The sequence below is a fragment of the Oncorhynchus kisutch genome, linkage group LG30 (assembly GCF_002021735.2).
Source record: "Oncorhynchus kisutch isolate 150728-3 linkage group LG30, Okis_V2, whole genome shotgun sequence".
NCBI classification, from domain to species: domain Eukaryota; kingdom Metazoa; phylum Chordata; class Actinopteri; order Salmoniformes; family Salmonidae; genus Oncorhynchus; species Oncorhynchus kisutch.
In genome coordinates, this window is record NC_034203.2 from 21880253 (window position 1) to 21907259 (window position 27007).

At 40.9% G+C, this 27007-nt stretch overlaps 1 protein-coding gene across 1 annotated transcript in view; it reads right to left on the reverse strand.

The window, feature by feature from the left end:
* Window positions 1–292: 292 nt before the first annotated feature.
* Window positions 293–27007, reverse strand: part of cdh6 (cadherin 6) — a 39559-nt gene continuing 12844 nt past the window's right edge. The window contains exons 2-12 of the mRNA XM_031810577.1: window positions 25250–25600; window positions 17416–17710; window positions 17087–17206; window positions 14369–14542; window positions 11055–11242; window positions 10580–10836; window positions 9710–9846; window positions 9405–9526; window positions 8604–8721; window positions 2616–2867; window positions 293–1696 (exon numbers count right to left, since the gene is read on the reverse strand). Coding sequence (XP_031666437.1) covers window positions 1197–1696; window positions 2616–2867; window positions 8604–8721; window positions 9405–9526; window positions 9710–9846; window positions 10580–10836; window positions 11055–11242; window positions 14369–14542; window positions 17087–17206; window positions 17416–17710; window positions 25250–25483 — 2397 coding nt within the window. The 5' untranslated portion in view covers window positions 25484–25600 and the 3' untranslated portion in view covers window positions 293–1196. The remainder of the gene's footprint in view (window positions 1697–2615; window positions 2868–8603; window positions 8722–9404; window positions 9527–9709; window positions 9847–10579; window positions 10837–11054; window positions 11243–14368; window positions 14543–17086; window positions 17207–17415; window positions 17711–25249; window positions 25601–27007) is intronic.

Here is a 27007-nt window from a genome sequence, read left to right on the forward strand (position 1 = left end):
TTAGCAAACACATGGCTGAATGAAATATTTACTTCAGATGCTTTCTATAGTTTTGGTTCTTTTCAAGGATGTTAGGTAATTCTTCATGTAAATGCTTTCTCTCTGTAATGTATAAGCTGTTAAAATGTCTGTTTTTCTCAGCCAATCTCCTTCTCTGGTGGTATGCTCATTCACCTTGTAGGCTTTATGTGCAGAATTTATGTAAGTAAGACATACAGTATGTGTATATATCGCTGCGCCCATAAACATGTCTAATATGACCATTATTGATTTGTGATGGATTATGTCGATGTTGTCAGATGTTGCTGAAATTCGCTGTAAATCTTAGAGCATCAAACCTCATCTCCATCCATTTCTTCATTCATCATCATGTGCAGAGATACACACATCAAGTCCTTGTATCAAAGCATGTCTTCAGAGAGTTACTCTTGGATACAGTTCCAAAAAATGGACGGATCACATAATAAATGATTGGCGAAATAAACAAACAACGTCTAATTGGAATAGTGAACTTTCTGTGCATCAGAAGGCTTGATAGGGGAATGGAGTAAGTACAGAGTGGCTGCCCAAGTTCCATAAACTTTCATGAAGAAATGTTTTATTTTGGTCCTGGGCTTTCCTGCCATTTAAAGTATTTGGCCATTTTAAAATAAGGTACGAAGAATTACCTAAAGAGATGTTCAATTCCAGTTCCTTGTTCCTGGAAAAGCAAAGTTCAAATTCACTAAAACACTCAAATTTACAAAGTACAACATACTGCACTTCAGTAACAGTACAGAGAAACTATAGGAGATATCTCTCAAGAATACACAGAATTATTCAGAGAAATATGTAATCCCTTCCAATGCAGCATATAGATACAGATGTAACCAGAAAATAAAAATAAATGTATATATGTATAGTTTATTTTGACATTGAACTCAGGATCATTAACTGAAGTTCACCTTCTCTGGAAAAGTTGGCCTTGCACTAAAATAGTAAAAAAAAAAGATTCCACACAGCTGCACAGTCTCTATCTGGTCTGGCCATCAGAAAGAGCTATGGCCTATAGTTGCGTTGGAAGAAATAAAAGGGCACTTTGTAAAAAACTCGGGCTGCAACATTTGTCCTCATTTTTTGAGAAGAGAGATTACAGTCAGTTATAGTTCATAGTTCATCCTCCTAGCTCCGGCCCCAGAAACAGGTCAGGTAGTGTGTTAGGAGTCACAGTCGCTGTCCTCAGCCCCGTACATGTCAGCCAGTTTCCTGAAGCGGGGCCCCCAGTCACTGAGGTAGTTGTAGTCCTGGTCCCCTTCAGAGGAAGCTGACCCTAGGGAGCTGAGAGACTCAGCCACTGAACCGGTTCCCTCGTAGGCATATGTGGCCAGAGAGTCATAAGGGGGGGCGGTGGGGTTATTGTCGTTATCCTGCACCCTTTGGTTTATGAAGTCCCGGACATCGGCGTTGTCCCGCGATGGAATGACTGTCTGTCTGAGAGGGGGGTACAGCGTGTCCGAGGGGATGATGTCCCGCCTCTGCTTGCTCTCCTCGATGGCTTCGGGGTTACGCAGAGCCCCGATGTCGAAGGCTTGGGTGTCCTCCTCTCCGCCCCCCTCGTCGTTGTAGCTGACGACGTTGTCTCGCACGTCCTCTTTAGAGATGATCAGAGGCTCCTTTTTCTTCTGCTTCTTCAGTGCCGCAAACAGAACTATGATCACTGAGAAACAGAGAGGGAGAGAGAGACAGAGAGAGGGAGGAAGGGAGAGAGCGACGGAGATAGAGACAGATAGGGAGAGAGTGACAGAGATAGACACAGAGAGAGAGACACAGAGAGATGGAAAGAGAGAGCGAGGCAGCGTTAGCAAGAGGTTTGCTGTTCAGGGCTGGTTGATTTCATCTTATCTCGCTGCTCATGCTGCAGTGAACACTGCATTAGAACACGGGCTGCTTCCTGCAGCCCAGTACAACAGCGCAGTAAGAATTTAGAAACAACTGCAGTTGAGATGCTGAAACATTTTTGAATTTTAACATCCCAATGAGATTGCAACTAGAAACTTATAGATAACCAGGAAATGGTGCCACGTTTAATAAATACCTTTCCATTATATGTAGTTAATGGTGCTGAAGTAATATATTGGGGTAATCGCATAATATCATTTTTCATTAAAGTAACTCCTGGTGTATCAGGGGTTATTTTTACTGCCTGTCTACTATCCTGTCTACAATCTGAATCTCATTGGACTTGTTGTTATCCTCCATAAATAACACGTTTGCCGTACACAGCCAAGAGTGAAATAGACGGGAATTTAGGGCATTCTTAGAGGTGCCTGTGTGTGTGTGTGTGTGTGTGTGTGTGTGTGTGTGTGTGTGTGTGTGTGTGTGTGTGTGTGTGTGTGTGTGTGTGTGTGTGTGTGTGTGTGTGTGTGTGTGTGTGTGTGTGTGCGTACTTGTATGTGTACACATTCAGGTGATATACAGGAGGGTCAAATTGAACATCTAAAATATAGCGACTACACTAGAACCTGTGGAATTTCTTATTAAAGAGAGATATTTTACATACTGTACATTAATGTGAATGACTAAACTGGAGATGGAGATGGTCAGAGCCAGATAGACAAACAGACAGCTATACTCACTGAGGAGGATAATAACACAAAGCAGGATAGCCACCAGGGCCCCGGTGCTGAGTCCAGCTGAGCTAGTCTGGGCCTCGGCGTTGCACAGCTCCATGTTGCCCTCGCGGTCGCAGGTGCACACGCGCACCGTCAGCGTCCCCGTGCTGCTCTGCATGGGGAAGTCCCCGTCTGTGATCACCACAGGAACCAGGTAGACGCTCTTGTGCAGTCGGCTGTAGCTGGAGCGCCGGGTTAGGACGCCAGCTGTGTTATCTAGAGGGAAACAACATACATTTAACACACATGTTAAGACTGATGTAACAGTCACATTATAGTGTGTTATACGGCTATGAAGGGTGACTGATTGCACATAGACTGCAGAATTGCCTTCCAGCCTGGTTCATTGGATTCATTGGAATAACCATAAGGTGCCATAGTCATGTATGCAATTAGGCATTATAACATATTTACTATAATGTCAAATCAAATTGTATTTGTCACATGCTTCGTATGACCACAGGTGTAGACTAACAGTGAAATGCTTACTTACAGGTCCATTTCCAACAATGCGGAGTGAAAGATAAGATAAAACATTTAATAGAAAATATAAATAGTATAAAAAATATAAATAATCAGGTGTTGACTGTGTATGATAGAGACCCAAACATAATATCAGGTGCTGACTGTGTATGATAGAGACCCAAACATAATATCAGGTGCTGACTGTGTATGATAGAGACCCAAACATAATATCAGGTGCTGACTGTGTATGATAGAGACCCAAACATAATATCAGGTGCTGACTGTGTATGATAGAGACCCAAACATAATATCAGGTGTTGACTGTGTATGATAGAGACCCAAACATAATATCAGGTGTTGACTGTGTATGATAGAGACCCAAACATAATATCAGGTGTTGACTGTGTATGATAGAGACCCAAACATAATATCAGGTGTTGACTGTGTATGATAGAGACCCAAACATAATATCAGGTGCTGACTGTGTATGATAGAGACCCAAACATAATATCAGGTGTTGACTGTGTATGATAGAGACCCAAACATAATATCAGGTGCTGACTGTGTATGATAGAGACCCAAACATAATATCAGGTGTTGACTGTGTATGATAGACACCCAAACATAATATCAGGTGTTGACTGTGTATGATAGAGACCCAAACATAATATCAGGTGCTGACTGTGTATGATAGACACCCAAACATAATATCAGGTGTTGACTGTGTATGATAGACACCCAAACATAATATCAGGTGTTGACTGTGTATGATAGACACCCAAACATAATATCAGGTGTTGACTGTGTATGATAGAGACCCAAACATAATATCAGGTGCTGACTGTGTATGATAGAGACCCAAACATAATATCAGGTGCTGACTGTGTATGATAGAGACCCAAACATAATATCAGGTGCTGACTGTGTATGATAGAGACCCAAACATAATATCAGGTGCTGACTGTGTATGATAGAGACCCAAACATAATATCAGGTGTTGACTGTGTATCATAGAGACCCAAACATAATATCAGGTGTTGACTGTGTATGATAGAGACCCAAACATAATATCAGGTGTTGACTGTGTATGATAGAGACCCAAACATAATATCAGGTGCTGACTGTGTATGATAGACACCCAAACATAATATCAGGTGTTGACTGTGTATGATAGACACCCAAACATAATATCAGGTGCTGACTGTGTATGATAGAGACCCAAACATAATATCAGGTGTTGACTGTGTATGATAGACACCCAAACATAATATCAGGTGTTGACTGTGTATGATAGACACCCAAACATAATATCAGGTGCTGACTGTGTATGATAGAGACCCAAACATAATATCAGGTGCTGACTGTGTATGATAGACACCCAAACATAATATCAGGTGTTGACTGTGTATGATAGACACCCAAACATAATATCAGGTGTTGACTGTGTATGATAGACACCCAAACATAATATCAGGTGTTGACTGTGTATGATAGAGACCCAAACATAATATCAGGTGTTGACTGTGTATGATAGAGACCCAAACATAATATCAGGTGTTGACTGTGTATGATAGAGACCCAAACATAATATCAGGTGTTGACTGTGTATGATAGACACCCAAACATAATATCAGGTGTTGACTGTGTATGATAGACACCCAAACATAATATCAGGTGTTGGCTGTGTATGATAGAGACCCAAACATAATATCAGGTGTTGACTGTGTATGATAGAGACCCAAACATAATATCAGGTGTTGACTGTGTATGATAGAGACCCAAACATAATATCAGGTGTTGACTGTGTATGATAGAGACCCAAACATAATATCAGGTGCTGACTGTGTATGATAGACACCCAAACATAATATCAGGTGTTGACTGTGTATGATAGACACCCAAACATAATATCAGGTGTTGACTGTGTATGATAGAGACCCAAACATAATATCAGGTGTTGACTGTGTATGATAGACACCCAAACATAATATCAGGTGTTGACTGTGTATGATAGACACCCAAACATAATATCAGGTGTTGACTGTGTATGATAGAGACCCAAACATAATATCAGGTGTTGACTGTGTATGATAGAGACCCAAACATAATATCAGGTGCTGACTGTGTATGATAGAGACCCAAACATAATATCAGGTGTTGACTGTGTATGATAGAGACCCAAACATAATATCAGGTGCTGACTGTGTATGATAGACACCCAGACATAATATCAGGTGTTGACTGTGTATGATAGAGACCCAAACATAATATCAGGTGTTGACTGTGTATGATAGAGACCCAAACATAATATCAGGTGTTGACTGTGTATGATAGAGACCCAAACATAATATCAGGTGCTGACTGTGTATGATAGACACCCAAACATAATATCAGGTGTTGACTGTGTATGATAGACACCCAAACATAATATCAGGTGTTGACTGTGTATGATAGACACCCAAACATAATATCAGGTGCTGACTGTGTATGATAGAGACCCAAACATAATATCAGGTGTTGACTGTGTATGATAGAGACCCAAACATAATATCAGGTGCTGACTGTGTATGATAGAGACCCAAACATAATATCAGGTGTTGACTGTGTATGATAGAGACCCAAACATAATATCAGGTGCTGACTGTGTATGATAGAGACCCAAACATAATATCAGGTGTTGACTGTGTATGATAGAGACCCAAACATAATATCAGGTGTTGACTGTGTATGATAGAGACCCAAACATAATATCAGGTGTTGACTGTGTATGATAGAGACCCAAACATAATATCAGGTGTTGACTGTGTATGATAGAGACCCAAACATAATATCAGGTGCTGACTGTGTATGATAGAGACCCAAACATAATATCAGGTGCTGACTGTGTATGATAGACACCCAAACATAATATCAGGTGCTGACTGTGTATGATAGAGACCCAAACATAATATCAGGTGTTGACTGTGTATGATAGAGACCCAAACATAATATCAGGTGTTGACTGTGTATGATAGAGACCCAAACATAATATCAGGTGTTGACTGTGTATGATAGAGACCCAAACATAATATCAGGTGTTGACTGTGTATGATAGAGACCCAAACATAATATCAGGTGTTGACTGTGTATGATAGAGACCCAAACATAATATCAGGTGCTGACTGTGTATGATAGAGACCCAAACATAATATCAGGTGCTGACTGTGTATGATAGAGACCCAAACATAATATCAGGTGCTGACTGTGTATGATAGAGACCCAAACATAATATCAGGTGTTGACTGTGTATGATAGAGACCCAAACATAATATCAGGTGTTGACTGTGTATGATAGACACCCAAACATAATATCAGGTGCTGACTGTGTATGATAGAGACCCAAACATAATATCAGGTGCTGACTGTGTATGATAGAGACCCAAACATAATATCAGGTGCTGACTGTGTATGATAGAGACCCAAACATAATATCAGGTGCTGACTGTGTATGATAGACACCCAAACATAATATCAGGTGTTGACTGTGTATGATAGAGACCCAAACATAATATCAGGTGTTGACTGTGTATGATAGAGACCCAAACATAATATCAGGTGCTGACTGTGTATGATAGACACCCAAACATAATATCAGGTGCTGACTGTGTATGATAGAGACCCAAACATAATATCAGGTGTTGACTGTGTATGATAGAGACCCAAACATAATATCAGGTGTTGACTGTGTATGATAGAGACCCAAACATAATATCAGGTGTTGACTGTGTATGATAGAGACCCAAACATAATATCAGGTGCTGACTGTGTATGATAGAGACCCAAACATAATATCAGGTGTTGACTGTGTATGATAGAGACCCAAACATAATATCAGGTGTTGACTGTGTATGATAGACACCCAAACAAAATATCAGGTGCTGACTGTGTATGATAGACACCCAAACATAATATCAGGTGTTGACTGTGTATGATAGACACCCAAACAAAATATCAGGTGCTGACTGTGTATGATAGACACCCAAACAAAATATCAGGTGCTGACTGTGTATCATAGAGACCCAAACATAATATCAGGTGTTGACTGTGTATGATAGACACCCAAACAAAATATCAGGTGCTGACTGTGTATGATAGAGACCCAAACATAATATCAGGTGCTGACTGTGTATGATAGAGACCCAAACATAATATCAGGTGTTGACTGTGTATGATAGAGACCCAAACATAATATCAGGTGTTGACTGTGTATGATAGACACCCAAACAAAATATCAGGTGCTGACTGTGTATGATAGACACCCAAACATAATATCAGGTGTTGACTGTGTATGATAGACACCCAAACAAAATATCAGGTGCTGACTGTGTATGATAGACACCCAAACAAAATATCAGGTGCTGACTGTGTATCATAGAGACCCAAACATAATATCAGGTGTTGACTGTGTATGATAGACACCCAAACAAAATATCAGGTGCTGACTGTGTATGATAGACACCCAAACAAAATATCAGGTGCTGACTGTGTATGATAGACACCCAAACAAAATATCAGGTGCTGACTGTGTATGATAGACACCCAAACATAATATCAGGTGCTGACTGTGTATGATAGACACCCAAACAAAATATCAGGTGCTGACTGTGTATGATAGACACCCAAACATAATATCAGGTGTTGACTGTGTATGATAGACACCCAAACATAATATCAGGTGTGGACTGTATATGATAGACACCCAAACATAATATCAGGTGCTGACTGTGTATGATAGAGACCCAAACATAATATCAGGTGTTGACTGTGTATGATAGACACCCAAACAAAATATCAGGTGCTGACTGTGTATGATAGACACCCAAACATAATATCAGGTGCTGACTGTGTATGATAGACACCCAAACATAATATCAGGTGTTGACTGTGTATGATAGACACCCAAACATAATATCAGGTGTGGACTGTATATGATAGACACCCAAACATAATATCAGGTGTTGACTGTGTATGATAGAGACCCAAACATAATATCAGGTGCTGACTGTGTATGATAGACACCCAAACATAATATCAGGTGCTGACTGTGTATGATAGACACCCAAACATAATATCAGGTGCTGACTGTGTATGATAGACACCCAAACATAATATCAGGTGCTGACTGTGTATGATAGACACCCAAACATAATATCAGGTGCTGACTGTGTATGATAGACACCCAAACATAATATCAGGTGTTGGCTGTGTATGACAGAGACCCAAACATAATATCAGGTGTTGACCGTGTATAATAGACACCCAAACATAATATCAGGTGTTGACTGTGTATGATAGACACCCAAACATAATATAATGTGTTGACCGTGTATGATAGAGACCCAAACATAATATCAGGTGTTGCCTGTCTATGATAGAGACCCAAACGTAATATCAGGTGTTGACTGTGTATGATAGACACCCAAAGAGATCCTACAGCACAGTACTCACCTCCATTGTCTCTGACTGTGAAGTTGCCTCTGTAAGCTCCCTCAGTAGCCAGACTGAAGAAGAACTTGTGTCCACCTGCGGGGTCATCTGCATCCACCGCACTCACCGTCTGGATCTTCTGTTTACAGGATAAACAAAAACAAAAAGATTCATATTTTTTAAATAATATGTGTGCTGTCAGATAGCAATTCATATAGTAAGGTATTCTTTGGTTTTCCAGGCTGGCGATATTGACGAAGATTGGAGGCTAAAATTGTGGGCTAGAGACCATGCATATAGACATAACAGATTGGTATGTTTATTTAATTAATGACAAAAATAAATAACCATTTTGGAAGATCCATTGTAGATGATTGTATTGATTTCTCTCATGGGACATTGCATGGTAAACAGGAGGGCAGCAAACACAAACACAGAAGAACCAAGGATGGGCCTCTGAATTAATTATGAATAATGACAGAGGGATGAAGGAGGGATAAAAGGAGAAGGAGTAGAGGAATAGACATGTGGTGGGCACCTATTGAAACATGTCCTTGATGTGTGACAGCTACTGTCACCTGCCATGACAGATCATCTCATCAGCTGCCACAGAAAGTAGACCCTGGAGACCAATCACTTCCCCAGAGGAATGCAGCACTCATCACAATGCTTTATCGTCATTTGTGGTATTCTTGGGCATATAGCCTATTGTAGAACCTCTAGATGTCACAATGATATAGAGTAATTATAGCAATGAGAATAATTAATTCATGTCAAACACTATCTATCATGGGACCTAAGTGGAGTATCTGCGTTCCGTACCTGTCCAGCCTTGGTCTTTTCACAAACAAACGTCTCGTAGAAAGAGGCAAATGTTGGTGCGTTGTCGTTGACATCTAGAAGACGGATATAAACAGGCCCCCGACTGGTCTGCAGAGGTTTGTCTGTAAAGCAAACATACACATAAAAAGCTATCATGAATAATAACTGCAATAAATAATTATATGATATTTGTTTTTTTAATGTTTCAAAACAGGGCAGAATATAATAATTTAACTCCATATAGCCTTTTTTAGAATAGTTTGTATTGTGAATTCATGTGCCTGATAAAGCTGTGAAAGACTTACTGAACTCTGTTGCGATAACAGAAATGTTGTGCCAGGCAGCTTCTTCTCGGTCGAGAGGTCTTGTGATGAATACGGACCCATTCCCAGAATGCACGTTAAAAAGCCGGTCCAGATCTGTGCGACGATCAATGGAGTACCTATACGATAGATACACAAAATGTAAGACAATGATTGAAAGCATGGAGGTTTGTGAAATATTTCAGAGGGTTTACTACAGGCTTTTAAAACAATACACTTCTATTTTCTATCACTCACCAACATCTCCTACTGTATTTGACACCCCCTGTTCACTCAATAAGTTGAAAACTTTTTCAGTCCACTCATTCTCTGCCCTCTCTGTATGATAACAGCAGTTGATTCTGAATACTGCACGCCAGGAGGATCTGCCCTAAACAGACAGTGGGACTTATATCACTCTATTTTAATACCTGTACTGGAGAGGGAATAGCTCTGAACAGTGGCAATGACCAGACCAGCCCTAACAGTTACATCATCCAGCAGATTACGCAATGGTCCTGTTATTTGTTCATACTAGATGCCCTTTCAGTGTATTTCCATGAGGAGTGGTAATTAAGGGACTTTGGACATTGAGAAGAACTCACTAAAAAAGGTATGTGTGGAGATGGTGCAGAATACACACCTTGTGCTTTGCTTAATATGGACACGACTTCTTCTAGACTCCCAAATTAATGAGATGACCTATCCAACTCTAATCATTCTACAGTTTCAAAACTACTGTAACATAACCTTTAACATCCATCAAATTACCCATGATACAAATGACTATAACCAATCTCTCCATTACCTGTGGGTGGTAGGTAGAAATGAGTGGGCGGGCTAGAGGGAAAGCAAAGCAGTGCTCTAACTAACCTGACTGGGCTGTTGTATCCATCCGGGTCCATGGCCCTGACAGACCCTACTGCAGTACCCACGGCTGCATCCTCCTTCACCTCCATCATGTAGCTGGCTCTCTCAAACAGAGGAGGCTCATCCACATCCTCTATACCAATCCTGACTGTGGCCATGTCCTTGGTGGGTAGGTACCCTAGGAAACGAGTGTCCAAGGTCTGAGTGTTCTGTACCTGGATCTCCAGTGTGTAGGATCGGGTCTTTTCATAGTCCAATGGCTGCAAGGACAGGGATACAGTGACAATAGAACATGGTAGGGGAGTCATATTCTGCACTGATGCAGTACGGTTATGTTTTGAAGTATGTACTTATCATACAATAACAGATACAGTAATAGAGTTTCTGATGGTCTGATGACCTCAGGTCTAACAAAGCAGGCACTATAGTTATGGGTGACTATACAGTAGATGTAATTTACAGGAGTAATGGCTGTTACCTTTCCAACAGTAATGATGCCTTCCTGTGAGTCTTTGTCTGTGATGACATCGAACATGTCCAAGCCGTCCCCGCCGACAACGTTGTAGAACATCTCTGCATTCTTCCCAAGGTCTTTATCCACTGCTTTGATTCTGCCAACAGGAGTTCCAGCTTTCATGGATTCTGGAACGCTGAACTGATATATGCCTGGAACATGAACATAAACAGACACACATGGAAATCAAGAATGTTCTGTATGAACCTGAGATCTACAGAACTTCATATTGGAATATCGGCAACATTCACCGAGATTTCACACCACTCAAAACCAATTGCCTCCGTAATTATGTTGGCGAGAAGAAGAAAAGTGTGTTAACGAAACAGAACCAGAATGGCCTAGAACCATGAGACAGAATTGCATAAGCGTGTCAGAAACAGAAGAGATTGTTGGTCTTCCTCTGGCATGGAGACTGAGTGGTTTACTGTGCCAGGTCCTCATCCACACATCTATGTTTCTGACACTAACACATTTGCCTTAAGAAACTATTCACACCCCTTGATTTTTTCCCCACATTTTGATGAGTTACAAAGTGGGATTGAAATTTATTTAATTGTCATTTGTTTGTCAATGATCTACACAAAATACTCTGTAAAATCAAAGTAAAAAATGATTGGAAGTCAAATATTAATGGAAAATATTTTTAAAAATTGATTAGAAAAGTATTTAACCCACTGGGTCAATACATGTTAGAATCTTTGGCAGCGATTACAATTGTGTATTTTTCTGGGTAAGTCTCTAAGAGCTTTGCAAACATGGATGGTATAATATTTGCCCATTATTCTTTTTTAAATTCTTCAAGCTCTGTTAAGTTGGTTGTTGATTATTGATAGACAGCCATTTTCAAGTCTTGCCATATAGTGCATTCGGAAAGTATTCAGAATTCTTGATTTTTTACAGCCTTATTTCTAAATTTGATTTTTTTTTAAAATCCCCTCATCAATCTACACACAATACCACATAACGACAAAGCAAAAACAGGTTTTTAAATTTTTTTGCAAAATGATTAACATTAAGAAACAGAAAGACCTTATTTACATAAGTATTCAGACCCTTTGCCATGAGACTCAAAATTGTGCTCAGGTGCATCCTGTTTCCATTGATCATGATTGGAGTCCACCTCCGGTAATTTCAATTGATTGGACATTATTTGAAAAGGCACACACCTGTCTTCTTAGAGTTTGCTGTCCAGCCAAACTGAGCAATCGGGGGAGAAGGGCCATGGTCAGGGAAGTGAACAAGAACCCAATGGTCACTCCACTACAGTTCCTCTGTAGAGGTGGGAGAATCTTCCAGAAGGACAACCATCTCTGCAGCACTCCACCAATCAGGCTTTTATGTTAGAGTGACCAGAAGGAAGCCACTCCTCAGTAAAAGGCACATGACAGCCCACTTGGAGTTTTCCAAAATAGGACCTAAAGGACTCTGACCAGGAGAAACAAGATTTTCTGGTCTGATGAAACCAAGATTGAACTCTTTGGCCTGAATGCCAAGCGTCATGTCTGGAGGAAACCTGGCACCATCCCTACGGTGAAGCATGGTAGTGGCAGAAACATGCTGCGGGGATGTTTTTCAGCTGCAGTGACTGGGAGTCTAGTCAGGATTGAGGGAAAGGTGAAAGGAGAAGAGTACACAGAGATCCTTGATGAGATGCCTGCTCCAGAGCACTCAGGACCTCAGACTGGGGTGAAGGTTCCCCTTCCAACAGGACAACAACCCTAAGCACACAGCCAAGTTGTTGAATGTCCTTGAGTGGATCAGCCAGAGCCCGGACTTTAACTTGATCGAACATCTCTGGAGAGACCTGAAAATAGCTGTGCTGGGACACTCACCATCCAACCAGACAGAGCCCGAGAAGATCTGCAGAGAAGAATGGGAGAAACTCCCCAATTACAGGTGTGCCAAGCTTGTAGTGTCATACCCAAGAGGACTCAAGGCTGTAATCGCTACCAAAGGGGCTTCAACAAAGTACTGAGTAAAGGGTTCGAATACTTATACCAATGTGATATTTCAGTTTTATTTGTAATACATTTGAAAACATTAAAAAAAAACTGTTTTTGCATTGTCATTATGGGATATTGTGTGTAGATTGACGAGGGAAAAAAACATTTAATAAAATTTAGAATAAGGCTGTAAGGTAACTAAATGTGGCAAAAGTCAAGGAGTCTGAATACTTTCAGAATGCACTGTAGATTTTTTATCCGATTTAAGTCAAAACTGTATCTACGCCACTCAAGAACATTCAACGTCGTCTTGGTAAGTAACTCCAGTGTATATTTCGCCTTGCACATTAGGTCCTGCTGAAAGGTGACTTTGGGTTAGTCTTGTGAAGTAACTACAATGTTGTTGATCCATCCTCAGTTTTCTCCTATCACAGCTATTAAACTCTGTAACTGTTTTAAAGTCACCATTGGCCTCATGGTGAAATCCCTGAGCAGTTTCCGTCCTCTCCTTCAACTGAGTTAGGAAGGACGCCTGTATCTTTGTAGTGACTGGGTGTATTGATACACCATCCAAAGTGTAATTAAGAACTTCACCAACCTCAAAGGGATATTCAATGTCTCCTTTTTCTGTTACTAATAGGTGCCCTTCTTTGTGAGGCACTGGAAAATCTCCCTGGTCTTTGTGGTTGACTTTGTGCTTGAAATTCACTGCTTGACTGAGGGACCTTACAGATAATTGAATGTGCGGGGTACAGTTTTGGTAGTCATTCCAAAAACATGTTAAACACCATTATTGCACATAGAATGAGTCCATGCAATTATTATGTGACTTGTTAAGTGCATTTTTACTCCAGAACTTAATTCGTTTTTTTTTAAATGGAAAAATACCAAAGATCTTAGTCAGATGTAAAATTGAGCAACTAAGATCTACTCTTCAAAAGTGTCAAAATGAATGCTAGATTCCTTGAGTTATCTTAGATTAATTCCTTCTATTTTGAGGAAGCGTATACTGGCTACGGCGTCTCAAAATGGACAAACAATACTATTGACGCTTTTTTCTCGTTTTTCAAGCAAAGGTCTTTTAAGTGAGTATGCGAGCACACTGATTTGGTTCAGCTAGCCGAGTTCAGCAAGGCACCAGCCGAACTGTATGAGTGTATGAGTGCTGACGCCACTCATACACACAGCACAATGACACGGTTAAAAAACTGATTTGTGTTACCAACATGTCACTCACTGACACTACCACTAATACTAGGACTACTATGAATGCCATTACGAATTACTACTTCAAGCACCAGTATAATACCAGTCACTGTACTCAGTACTCACTCTGGGAGAAGCGCGGGGGGTTGTCGTTGACGTCTGTCAAGGTGATATTGACCGTGGTCGTCCCGGTTAAGCCGCCCCTCTGGCCCGCCATGTCCTTGGCCTCAATCACTACCTGGTAGTGTTCCCGCTTCTCCCGGTCCATCTCTCCAGGCCCCAGGGCTGTCCGGATTATGCCTGAGGACAAACCAGAGGAACACAATATTAATGTGTCATATAATATAATGAGATGTATTGTTAATTAGCTAGCTAAGCACGTTTCTCCTTCTCTGGTCCTGTAGGGCTGTAGGGATTGCTCATGGAGCCACCATGTCAAACAGATTTAAATGATATGGTATAGTTTGAGAATGACCTAATATATGTAGGTGTCCTTGATTTAACTAATGTATCAGCAAATATTATAGTTATAATTACCAATGGGAGTAACGTAACTAATGTTTATGACTGGTATAAGAGAGATGCACCTTCTGCAAAGAAATGGTCACCACATCAGAAAATAAAAACAGTTTCACATTGCTAAGACCTCATTTAACAAGAAACATATAGGATTTAACAAGAAACATTTACTACTGTATTTACAGTTGAAGTTGGAAGTTTACATACACCTTAGCCAAATTTAAACTCAGTTAAACTCAGATTTTCACAATTCCTGACATTTAATCCGAGTAAAAATACTCTGTCTTAGGTCAGATAGGTTCACCACTTTATTATAAGAAAGTGAAATGTCAGAATAATAGTGGAGAGAATGATTTATTTCAGTTTTCATTTATTTCATCACATTCCCAGTGGGTCAGAAGTTTACATACACTCAATTAGTATTTGGTAGCACTGCCTTTAAATTGTTTAACTTGGGTCAAACGTTTCAGGTAGCCTTCCACAAGCTTCCCACAATAAGTTGGGTGAATTTTGGCCCATTCCTCCTGGTGTAACTGACAGAGCTGGTGTAACTGAATCAGGTTTGTAGGCCTCCTTGCTCGTACACACTTTTTCAGTTGTGCCCACTCATTTTCTATGGGACTGAGGTCAGGGCTTTGTGATGGCCACTCCAATACCTTGACTTTGTTGTACTTAATCCATTTTGCCACAACTTTGGAAGTATGCTTGGGGTCATTTAACTTCCTGACTGATGTCTTGAGATGTTGCTTCAATATATCCACATAATTTTCCTACCTCATGATGCCATCTATTTTGTGAAGTGCACCAGTCCCTCCTGCAGCAAAGCACCCCCACAACATGATGCGGCCACCCCGGTGCTTCACGGTTGGGATCTTCGGGTTGCAAGCCTCCCCATTTTTCCTCCAAACATAAAGATGGTCATTATGGCCAAACAGTTCCATTTTTGTTTCATCAAACCAGAGGACATTTCTCCAAAAAGTATGATCTTTGTCCCCATGTGCAGTTGCAAACAGTAGTCTGACTTTTTTATGGCGGTTTTGGAGCAGTGTGTTCTTCCTTGCAGGTTATGTCGATAAAGGACACGTTTTACTGTGGATTTGGATACTTTGTACGTGTTTCCTCCAGTATCTTCACAAGGTCCTTTGCTGTTGTTCTGGGATTGATTTACACTTTTCACACCAAACTAACTTCATCTCTAGGAGACAGAACGTGATATGACGGCTGCGTGGTCCCATGGTGTTTATACTTGCATACTGTTGTTTGTACAGATGAACGTGGTACCTTCAGGCATTTGGAAATTGCTCCCAAGGATGAACCAGACTTGTGGGGGTCTACAATTCTTTTTCTGAGGTTTTGGCTGATTTCTTTTGATTTTCCCATGATGTCAAGGAAAGAGGCACTGCGTTTGAAGGTAGGCATTTAAATATATCCACAGATACACCTCCAATTGACTCAAATTACGTCAATTAGCCTATCAGAAGCTTCTAAAGCCATGACATACTTTTCTGGACATTTCCAAGCTGTTTAAGGCACAGTCAATTTAGTGTATGTAATCTTCTCACCCACTGGAATTGTGATACAGTGAATTATACGTGAAATAATCTGTCTGTAAACAATTGTTGAAAAATGTACTTGTGCCATGCACAAAGTAGATGTCCTAATTGACTTGCCAAAACTATAGTTTGTTAACAAGAAATTTGTGGAGTGGTTGAAAAATGAGTTTTAATGACTCCAACCTAAGTGGATGTAAACTTCTGACTTCAACCTAATTATTTTTATGAGACAGTGAAAATGGCAACGGACCCAACATCCATCCTATACAATAATGTCTGGCCTGGCCTGGCCTGGTTTGGCTTGTTTGAATGGGTTCTATAATCTATGATATGACTGTTTTCAGATTAACCCTTAGAAACATCTATTTTTTCCAACGTTCGTAGGATTTCATGTCCTCTGGTGTGACGGAGACATCATCGTCCATGTCACATCAGGGATGAACCATATCGCTGTTAAGCCACACAATAATCTGCCGGTTGGAGGCTTTTTTGTTTCCATTTCCTTTTTGTTTAAACACAGAACCAGCAACGGGAGATGTTCCAGAGTGCACATTAGAAATGATTAAATGTTTCAGTCTACTTTGGAAAATGCACAGGGGGCTGAGAGAATAGTAATTGCTCTGGAAGTCTGACTCTGAACATTACATTGCATTACAGTCTCTCTCTTCATTGTAATAATAATTGCTTTGAGGGATTAAACAGCATTGCTGCTGTTTCAGACAGACAGACAGACAGGCATCACACAGAAAGACATAAAGGCAGGCAGGCGGACCTGTGTCGGGTTCCACTGAGAAGTACGGGTGCCCCTGGCTGATGCTGTATCGTAGTTTAGCGCTGTTCCCGTACATGCTGTCATCTGCGTCCGTGGCTGTTACCTGGGTGACTGAAGTACCTGAGAATGGAAGATAAAAAAGGCTTTGTGTAATCACTGAGGATGAATACGAACTCACATCCACATGATCAAAACCATACATGGTATTTTACACTTTAAGTTCCCATTGACCTTGAAACCGTGCTGATCTTTTATCATCAAAGGGAGTTAAATTGAAGGGTCATGACGTTGAAATGTCGAAAGTCAAATTAAAGTTAAAGAGCACATACCCATATTGGACCTCTCTGGTACACTGACAGTGTAAAGCTCCTTAGTGAATATTGGCTCGTTGTCGTTGATGTCATGGAGTTTAACAATAAACTCTGTCTCCGGCTCCAGTTTTATGCCTGTGTTCTTGTTGACCACGGTGGCTCGGAGGGTATAGAAGGCCTTATCCTCTCTATCCAGTCTCTTATTGGCATGGAGGTCGCCATTGTTTTCATCAATGGTAAATATGTCTCCAGCCCCGTCCCCACTTAGAATGTATTTCAGGGTTCCATCCCCCCTGTCCATATCGGATTGGAGCTGCCATAAAAAAACAAAAGAATAGTCAACATATTTGTCTCCTGTGAGAAAGGGGGCCTTCAGAGAGATGACAGCAAGGCAAATACTGGATGTATACTGCACTATACAGTATATACAAAAATATGTGGACACCCCTTCAAATGAGTGGATTCGGGAATTTCAGCCACACCAGTTGCTAACAGGCATATAAAATCGAGCACACAGAAATGCAATCTCCATAGACAAACATTGGCAGTAGAATGGCCTTACTGATCTCATTGACCTTCAACATGGCACCGTCATAGGATTCCACAAGTCAATTTGTAAACTTTCTGCCCTGCTAGAGCTGCCCCGGTCAACTGTAAGTGGTTATTGTGAAGTGGAAACTTCTAGGAGCAACAACAGCTCAGCCTCGAAGTGGTAGGCCACACAAGCTCACAGAACGGGACAGCTGAGTGCTGAAGCGCGTAACGCATAAAAATTGTCTGTCCTTGATTACAACACTCACTACCAAGTTTCAAACTGCCTCTGGAAGTCACGTCAGCACGAGAACTGTTTTTTGGGAGATTAATGAAATGGGTTTCCATGCCCGAGCAACCGTACACCACCCTAAGATCACCATGCACAATGCCAACTGTCGGCTGGAGTGGTGTAAAGCTCGCAGCCATTGGACTCTGGAGCAATGGAAACGCATTCTCTGGAAGGATGAATCACGCTTAACCATCTCACAGTCGGATGGACAAATCTGGGTTTGGCAGATGCCAGGAGAACGCTACCTCCCCGAATGCATAGTGCCAACTATAAAGTTTGGTGGAGGAGGACTATTGGTTGGGGGCTGTTTTTCCTTGTTCGGGCTAGGCCCCTTAGTTCCAGTGAAGGGAAATATTAATGCTACAGCATACAATGACATTCTAGACGATTCTGTGTTTCCAACTTCATGGCAACAGTTTGAGGAAATCCTTTTCCTAGGCAAGTCAGTTAAGAACATATTCTTATTTTCAATGACGGCCTAGGAACGGTGGGTTAACTTCCTTGTTCAGGGGCAGAACGCCAGATTTTTACCTTGTCAGATTCAATCTTGCAACCTTACGGTTAACTAGTCCAACGCTCTAACCACCTGCTTTATATTGCAGTATGAGGAGCCTGCCTGTTACGCAAATGCAGTAAGAAGGCAAGGTAAGTTGCTAGCTAGCATTAAACTTATCTTATAAAAAACAATCAATCAATCATAATCACTAGTTAACTACACATGGTTGATGATATTACTAGTTTATCTAGCGTGTCCTGCGTTGCATATAATCGATGCGGTGCACATTCGCGAAAAAGGACTGTCGTTGCTCCAACATGTACCTAACCATAAACATCAATGCCTTTCTTAAAATCAATACACAAGTATATATTTTTAAACCTGCATATTTAGTTAATATTGCCTGCTAACATGAATTTATTTTAACTAGGTCACTTCTCTTGCAACAGAGTCAGGGTATATGCAGCAGTTTGTCTTCCTAACAAAGACAGCCAACTTCGCCAAACGGGGGATGATTTAACAAAAGCGTATTTGCGAAAATGCACAATCGTTGCACGACTGTACCTAACCATAAACGTCAATGCCTTTCTTAAAATCAATACACAGAAGTATATATTTTTAAACCTGCATATTTAGCTAAAAGAAATCCAGGTTAGCAGGCAATATTAACAAGGTGAAATTGTGTCACTTCTCTTGCGTTCATTGCACGCAGAGTCAGGGTATATACAACTGTTTGTGCCGCCTGGCTCGTTGCGAACTAATTTGCCAGAATTTTGCGTAATTATGACATAACATTGAAGGTTGTACAATGTAACAGCAATATTTAGACTTAGGGATGCCACCCGTTAGATAAAATATGGAATGGTTCCGTATTTCACTGAAAGAATAAACGTTTTGTTTTCGAAATGATAGTTTCCGAATTCGACCATATTAATGACCAAAGGCTCGTATTTCTGTGTGTTATAATGTTATAATTAAGTCTATGATTTGATAGAGCAGTCTGACTGAGTGACGGTAGGCAGTAGCAGGCTCGTAAGCATTCATTCAAACAGTTTATGTTTATGACTTCAAGCGTATCAACTCCCGAGATTAGGCTGGTGATACCAATGTGAAATGGCTAGCTAGTTAGCGGGGTGCGCGCTAATAGTGTTTTAAACGTCACTCACTCTGAGACTTGGAGTAGTTGTTCTCCTTGCTCTGCATGGGCCGTGGCTTTTGTGGAGCGATGGGTAACGATGCGTCGAGGGTGGCTTTTGTCGATGTTTTCCTGGTTCAAGCCCAGGTAGGGGCGAGGAGAGGGACGGAAGCTATACTGTTACACTGGCAATACTAAAGTGCCTATAAGAACATCCAATAGTCAAAGGTATATGAAATACAAATGGTGTAGAGAGAAATAGTCCTATAATTCCTTTAATAAATACAACCTAAAACGTCTTACCTGGGAATATTGAAGACTCATGTTAAAAGGAATCACCAGCTTTCATATGTTCTCATGTTCTGAGCAAGGAACTTAAACTTGAGCTTTTTTACATGGCACATATTGCACTTTTACTTTCTTCTCCAACACTTTGTTTTTGCATTATTTAAGCCAAATTGAACATGTTTCATTATTTATTTGAGGCTAAATTGATTTTATTTATGTATTATATTAAGTTAAAATAAGTGTTCATTCAGTATTGTTGTAATTGTCATTATTACAAATACATTTTTTTAAATCGGCCGATTATTCGGTATCGTTTTTTTTGGTCCTCCAATAATCGGTATCGGTATCGGCGTTGAAAAAACTTAATCGGTCGACCTCTCATTGAAACGCCGTATGCAGGCCAGGCCTAATCGCTCAACTTCAGTGTCCGACCTCACTAAAACTCTTGTGGCTGAATGAAAGCAAGTCCCTGCAGCAATGTTCCAACATCTAGTGGAAAGCCTTCCAAGAAGAATGGAGGCAGTTATAGCAGCAAAGGGGGGACCAACTCCATATTAATGCCCATGATTTTGGAATCAGATGTTCAACGAGCAGGTGTCCATATACTTTTGGTCATGTAGTGTATCTACGATACAATAACTGCGTTCAACAGTCCATTTAGGGATTGGACTAGTATTTCAATGGGGAAATTCCTTATGGGGAATTCCTCAGTTACGCAATTGTACTAAGACCCATTGAATTCAAAGTTTAACCAACCATACAACTAACTATATGCAAAAGCTCTACTTTTAACAATTTACACAAACAATTTTACAAAAACACATTTACTGGATGAACTGTGCAGATGCAAATGTTTGGGTACAGAATGTAGGTAAAATCTCCGTCCTGTTTTATGTCCACGTTTTCCAAAAACGGTTAAATATCAGCTATGACATGACACATTTACTTTGACAACATGCCTTTTGGTTATTGAACTACAGTAAGTGAAGTGGATTTACACCTGGTAACCGAATTTCATCATGGGTGCCTGATCTGTACTACGCAGAAATGCATAATTATAGATATTAATGTAATTCTCTTCATGGTGATGTATCCTATATAGGTAGTCAAAGGTATAAATATGCAATATCCTACTTTGCATATTTGGGTATTATTCTACACACTGGCTATTATTTTAGTGAGCTCTGCCCCCAAAGAAGACCAAATGTGGTTGGTCCGGAACGGATCAAATTTGAACCAATCATAGATGTCTATGTTTCAGAAATCTGGACATCAAAGCACAGCACAGTAGAGCTCAGTAGAGTACAACACAGAACAGTAGAAGAGGAGAGTTCAGTACAGTACAGTGGAGTAGAGTACACTTCAGTATAGTACAGTAGAGCACATGCGAGTACTGTAGAGCACAGTAATGCAGAGTAGAGTTCAGTACCATACAGTAGACTACAGTATAATACAGTACATTATAGTGTACTCAACTCTAGTGTGCTCTACTGTGCTCTGTACTGAACTCTACTCTACTCTACTGAACTATACTCTACTTTTCTTTACTGCACTGTACTCTACTGTGCTATACTGCACTGTGCTGTCCAAACCTGTGAACTGTAGTTTGTGACTACTATGATTTCCCATTTCCCAAATCAATAGCAGAAATTCCATTACCAATTTTGAGACAACATTTTGATTTTGAAATACTTAATAATTAATACACAACCTTTATATGAGTAAAAACACTGGAACTAATTGATAGGTCTACCTTTGCTTGTTACTTCTGTGTACTTTTAATAGCTTCCTCCTTATGAGGGAGAGTGTGGGTGTTTGGTAACAGAATATCAAGGCACAAGGCAATGTTTCTTCAACTTACAGAAGGAAGAAAAATGTATCCAAAATTAAAAGTGTTGATATTAGATGGTAGGGGCCTTTGCTAATCCCACATTTTTTAGATGGAAATGGTTGAAAAATATATAAATGCTCCAATTGAAAAAAAAATATATACTCTTAGCTTACATTTTACCTCCAATTTGACATGCTCATGAACATCACACGTTGGTGCTCATGGGCCCTTTTACATGGAAATTACCTTATCTAATTTAACTGAGAGGAATGAAAATGGAATTGACCCCTGCTAGCAAAACATCGGATTTACAGTTTGCATTAGATGGGTTGTGAGGTAGAGTGTGAGTGACAGGTACAGTTAAAACTCATTTTTCAACCACTCTATAAATGGCTTGTTAACAAACTATAGTTTTGGCAAGTCGATTAGGAGATGTACTTTGTGCATGACACAAGTATTTTTTCCAACAATTGTTTACAGACAGATTATTTCACTTAAAATTCACTGTATCACAATTCCAGTGGGTCAGAAGTTTACATACACTAAGTTGACTGTGCCTTTAAACAGCTTGGAAAAGTCCAGAAAATGATGTCATGGCTTTAGAAGCTTCTGATAGCCTAATTGACAACATTTGAGTCAATTGGAGGTGTACCTGTTGATATATTTCAAGGCCTACCTTCAAACTCACTGCCTCTTTGCTTGACATCATGGGAAAATCAAAAGAAATCAGCCAAGACCTCAGCAAAAAATTTGTAGACCTCCACATGTCTGGTTCATCCTTGGAACCAATTTCCAAACGCCTGAAGGTACCACGTTCATCTGTACAAACAATAGTACGCAAGTATAAACACCATGGGACCACGCAGCCATCATATCACTCAGGAAGGAGACGCGTTCTGTCTCCTAGAGATGAACGTAGTTTGGTGCGAAAAGTGCAAATCAATCCCAGAACAACAGCGAAGGACCTTTTGAAGATGCTGGAGGAAACAGGTACAAAAGTATCTATATCCACAGTAAAACGAGTCCTATATCGACAAAACCTGAAAGCCCTCTCAGCAAGGAAGAAGACTGCTCCAAAACCACCATAAAAAAGCCAGACTACGGTTTGCAATTGCACACGGGATGAAGATCATACTTTTTGGAGAAATGTCCTCTGATCTGATGAAACAAAAATGGAATTGTTTGGCCATAATGACCATCCCGTAAGCCGAAGTGCACCATCCCAACCGTGAAGCACGGGGGTGGCAGCATAATGTTGTGGGAGTGATTTGCTGCAGGAGGGACTGGTGAACTTCACAAAATAGATGGCATCATGAGGGAGGAAAATTATGTGGATATTTTGAAGCAACATCTCAAGACATCAGTCAGGAAGTTAAAGCTTGGTCGCAAATGGGTCTTCCAAATGGACAATGACCGCAAGCATACTTCCAAAGTTGTGGCAAAATGACTTAAGGACAACAAAGTCAAGGTATTGGCGTGGCTATCACAAAGCCCTGACCTCAATCCCATAGAACATTTGTGGGCAGAACTGAAAAAGTGTGTGCCAGCAAGGAGGCCTACAAACCTGACTCAGTTACACCAGCTCTGTCAGGAGGAATGGGCCAAAATTCACCCAGCTTGTGGAAGGCTACCCGAAACGTTTGACCCAAGTTAAACAATTTAAAGGCAATGCTACCAAATACTAATTGAGTGTATGTAAACTTCTGACCCACTGGGAATGTGATAAAGTGATACAGTGGTGATCCTACCTGACCTAAGACAGGGAATTTTTACTAGGATCAAATGTCAGGAATTGTAAAAAAAAAAAAAAAGAAGAAAGAAAAAAAAAGAGTTTAAATGTATTTGGCTAAAGTGTATGTAAACATCTGACTTCAACTGTAGGGGAGGTGACGGGAAGGGTACTGATGGTCTCTGAGTGGTATGACTCATTCCGTCTTTCCATAATATGGTCTTGCTTTGCTGACAACGCCTTGATTTGTAAATGGAGTAAAAAATCATACCACATGGTTTGTAAAGGTTATGGTATTTAGTACAACATACCAATGAATCTGTCAAACAGTATATCTACCTCTCCAAGTAGTTTTGTCTATATAGATACGCTGCTACAAACAGAGATCCACTGAATGAATCAATTAACATCAGAGTGCACTCTCAATGCCCTCTGATCACTGTCATTGAGAACACACAGTAAGCCCTTTCTAGTTAAATGTCAAAGAACAAGACAGTCTCAGAACATACACACGTGAATGAAACGGGAGTTCACAATGATCTAGGGAAAGAAAGGAGACAGTCTTTGAAAAAGAAGAAAGCCAAGATGGTATAAAGCTTTGACATGATCAACAATTAATGATTGTAGCCTCCCACAGATGTCTCAATCATCTAAATCCAACATGTAACACATAATACCTGCAATTCCCCTTTCAGCACATATGTTCCTGCCTCATCTCATCTCTTATTCCCATGCCTCTAAGTAGCCATTATGCAACTCTGAGCAATGGGCATAGAATTGGGTTTTATCCTCTACCATGCTCAGTGTGTCCCATCTTCACGACAGCAGACCTATATGCATTTCAAGAGTGCTGTCGGTGGTAAACAATGTCCACCTAAACATCTATAACACACAACAAGGCTGTTCAGTCCCACCAGAGAGGACAGAACAGTGAAAAGCACATGTGACAGATAACATCTCATTATATGCATGGCAACACAGAGGCAGGCTTGGTGGAGAAAAAAAGAGGGACCTGACAAGGTGAATTATTTTCTACAAGGCATATGGAAATAATCCACTGCACAGCGCTGCTCCACTCCCCAGGGCTCGACAGAGTAACCTCATGCAAGACTGATGGTGGTGGCTCCAGAATGCCATTCTCTCCCTCTGCCTCTACCCCCCCCCCACTCCCAACCCTCTCTCTTTGCCCTTTTTCTCTCAATCTTTGATTATCTCCCTGCTTCTCTGTGAAGCCGGGTCTCGCTGTGAGAGCCTGGAGAGTTACAGGGTACTACAGGGTACAGGGCCTCAGTAGCTTCAGTAGCTCTCCTCTCTCCAGCCTCTAAAACATGCAATGTATGCTGTTGTGTTACATCAGAAAAACCCAATCCTGGTGGGGGGATTGGATGTGGTCCCACTAGCCAGTGACATTGACATTTGATGCTCTGGGAGATTTCTCAATATTTATATTGTCATTGTGTCAAGGCCAGAATTCAACAATAGCAGAGTGGGGTTTTCCCCACACTGCTCTTTCAGAAGTGCACGGCTGCAATAAGACAAAAAGTATATACCTTGCCAATGTACTGCTTGTCACTCCCAGTGTACTCCTCCTGTAGAAAGAACTGGTTCCACATCCATCCTCGTTTGAAACGCTTCAGTAGCTTCTCTCCCTTTCCTCCATCTCTGTCCTCCTCCTTCTCTCCTTCCATCTCTCCCATCTCCACCACAATCCTTCTGGTAATAGACATGTTATCCACGTAGAGGGACAGGGACGCCCAAAGCATGACCAGCAAGCAAGTCCTCATAGTGGAACTGTGGTGTTTGCACAAAAAGCCAAGCCTCTATCTGCCCTGATATTTACATCCTATAAGGGAGCTGGGCTTCACCCTCATTGTCCTATTCCTTGATGGCTGTGTTGGAACCTGTCAGGGGGAAGAGGAGGAACGATTAGAGGGACACATTTCCATATTTTTTTTAAGTAATGTGTATCATGATCTGAATACAGATAAAACAAACAATACACAAAAACAGACAGACATTTGAATAATGACATGTTATCAACCTTAATTTATCTTCATTTAGATAAAAGGAAGAAGAAGAAAAATGTTGGTGTTCAATTAGCCTTTAACTAAAAAAAGACTAAAAAGGATTTGCACTTAAAACACCAATCAATCGATCAATAGTTCAAATCCACATGAACTGCTCTATTTTTAGAGAGCACAACACTTACAGAGCAATTTGCTCACTTACGGCAATACCCCTTTCCCCATCTAGAATACTCTCAGTCTCTTACAATATACAGTACATTTGTGTTATACAGCCAAATCACATGCCATGCATGTATACCAGATGATGTATAAACCACACACAGACAGAAGCATCAGGCCACCACGTCATTTCCAGCAATCACCAGCTTTCCTGCTTCACACAACAAGCCATGCCTCGGCCCCTTTACTACTTATTAAGGAAATTGCCAATGTGATTGCAGTGGAAAGGGGAGGGGTAGTGCACATGTATTTTCTGCATTTCTCTCCCCACTCTACAATTTGCGATTTACAGCATCTGTGCTGACATTAAGTGCATGTGTATCTACTCATCAGCATAGAAAGCTAAGGGTCAATACTGCTTCACTGATGGTGAGAGGGACGGATACAGGGGCCATGAATCAGTTAAAAGACATAATTACGATGGGCGAATTGACTCCTGCAATCACGCCGTTGTTTTTCTACTGCTGCCATCTGACCTCTCAACATGTCCTCCATTAGGGCCATTATGCCTGCTTTATGAAATGGACTAATTGAATAAGGTAACAGATACCAAAGTATATTGATTTGCTGTCAGAATCAGTCAGGTTAAAAGGAACACAGGGGGCTGGGGGCTCTTTGCCTCTTCTATATTTTCAGTTGAGGGGACTAATCCCTGTGTATATCAGTGTGGAAGTGAGGCTTCCCTAGAAGGCAGCAGAGCAGAATGGGGGCTAGCCTAGTGAAACACATTAGTCAAGGCCCCAGCCTAGCCGGGAGCCATTTCCCTCAGCTCTGTGACCTGTTAAATCCCCTGACAGAGTCTTGCTGGGGGAAGTCACCTGGATCTAGAGTGGTTTTGTTACATACTATGTCAGAGAACACAGACAGCTTCCCATCCATTCCCACTACAAAATGTTTGCTAATTTATTCACAGGTCCTGCTGAGAGACTGGGGTTCATGTAGTGCAGACTGAATACCAACATGTGTGAGATGAATAGGGCTGTTGCGTTGACCATATTACCGCCACACCGGCGGTCACGAGTCATGAAGGCAGTCAAATTCCACGTGACCGTTTAGTTACAG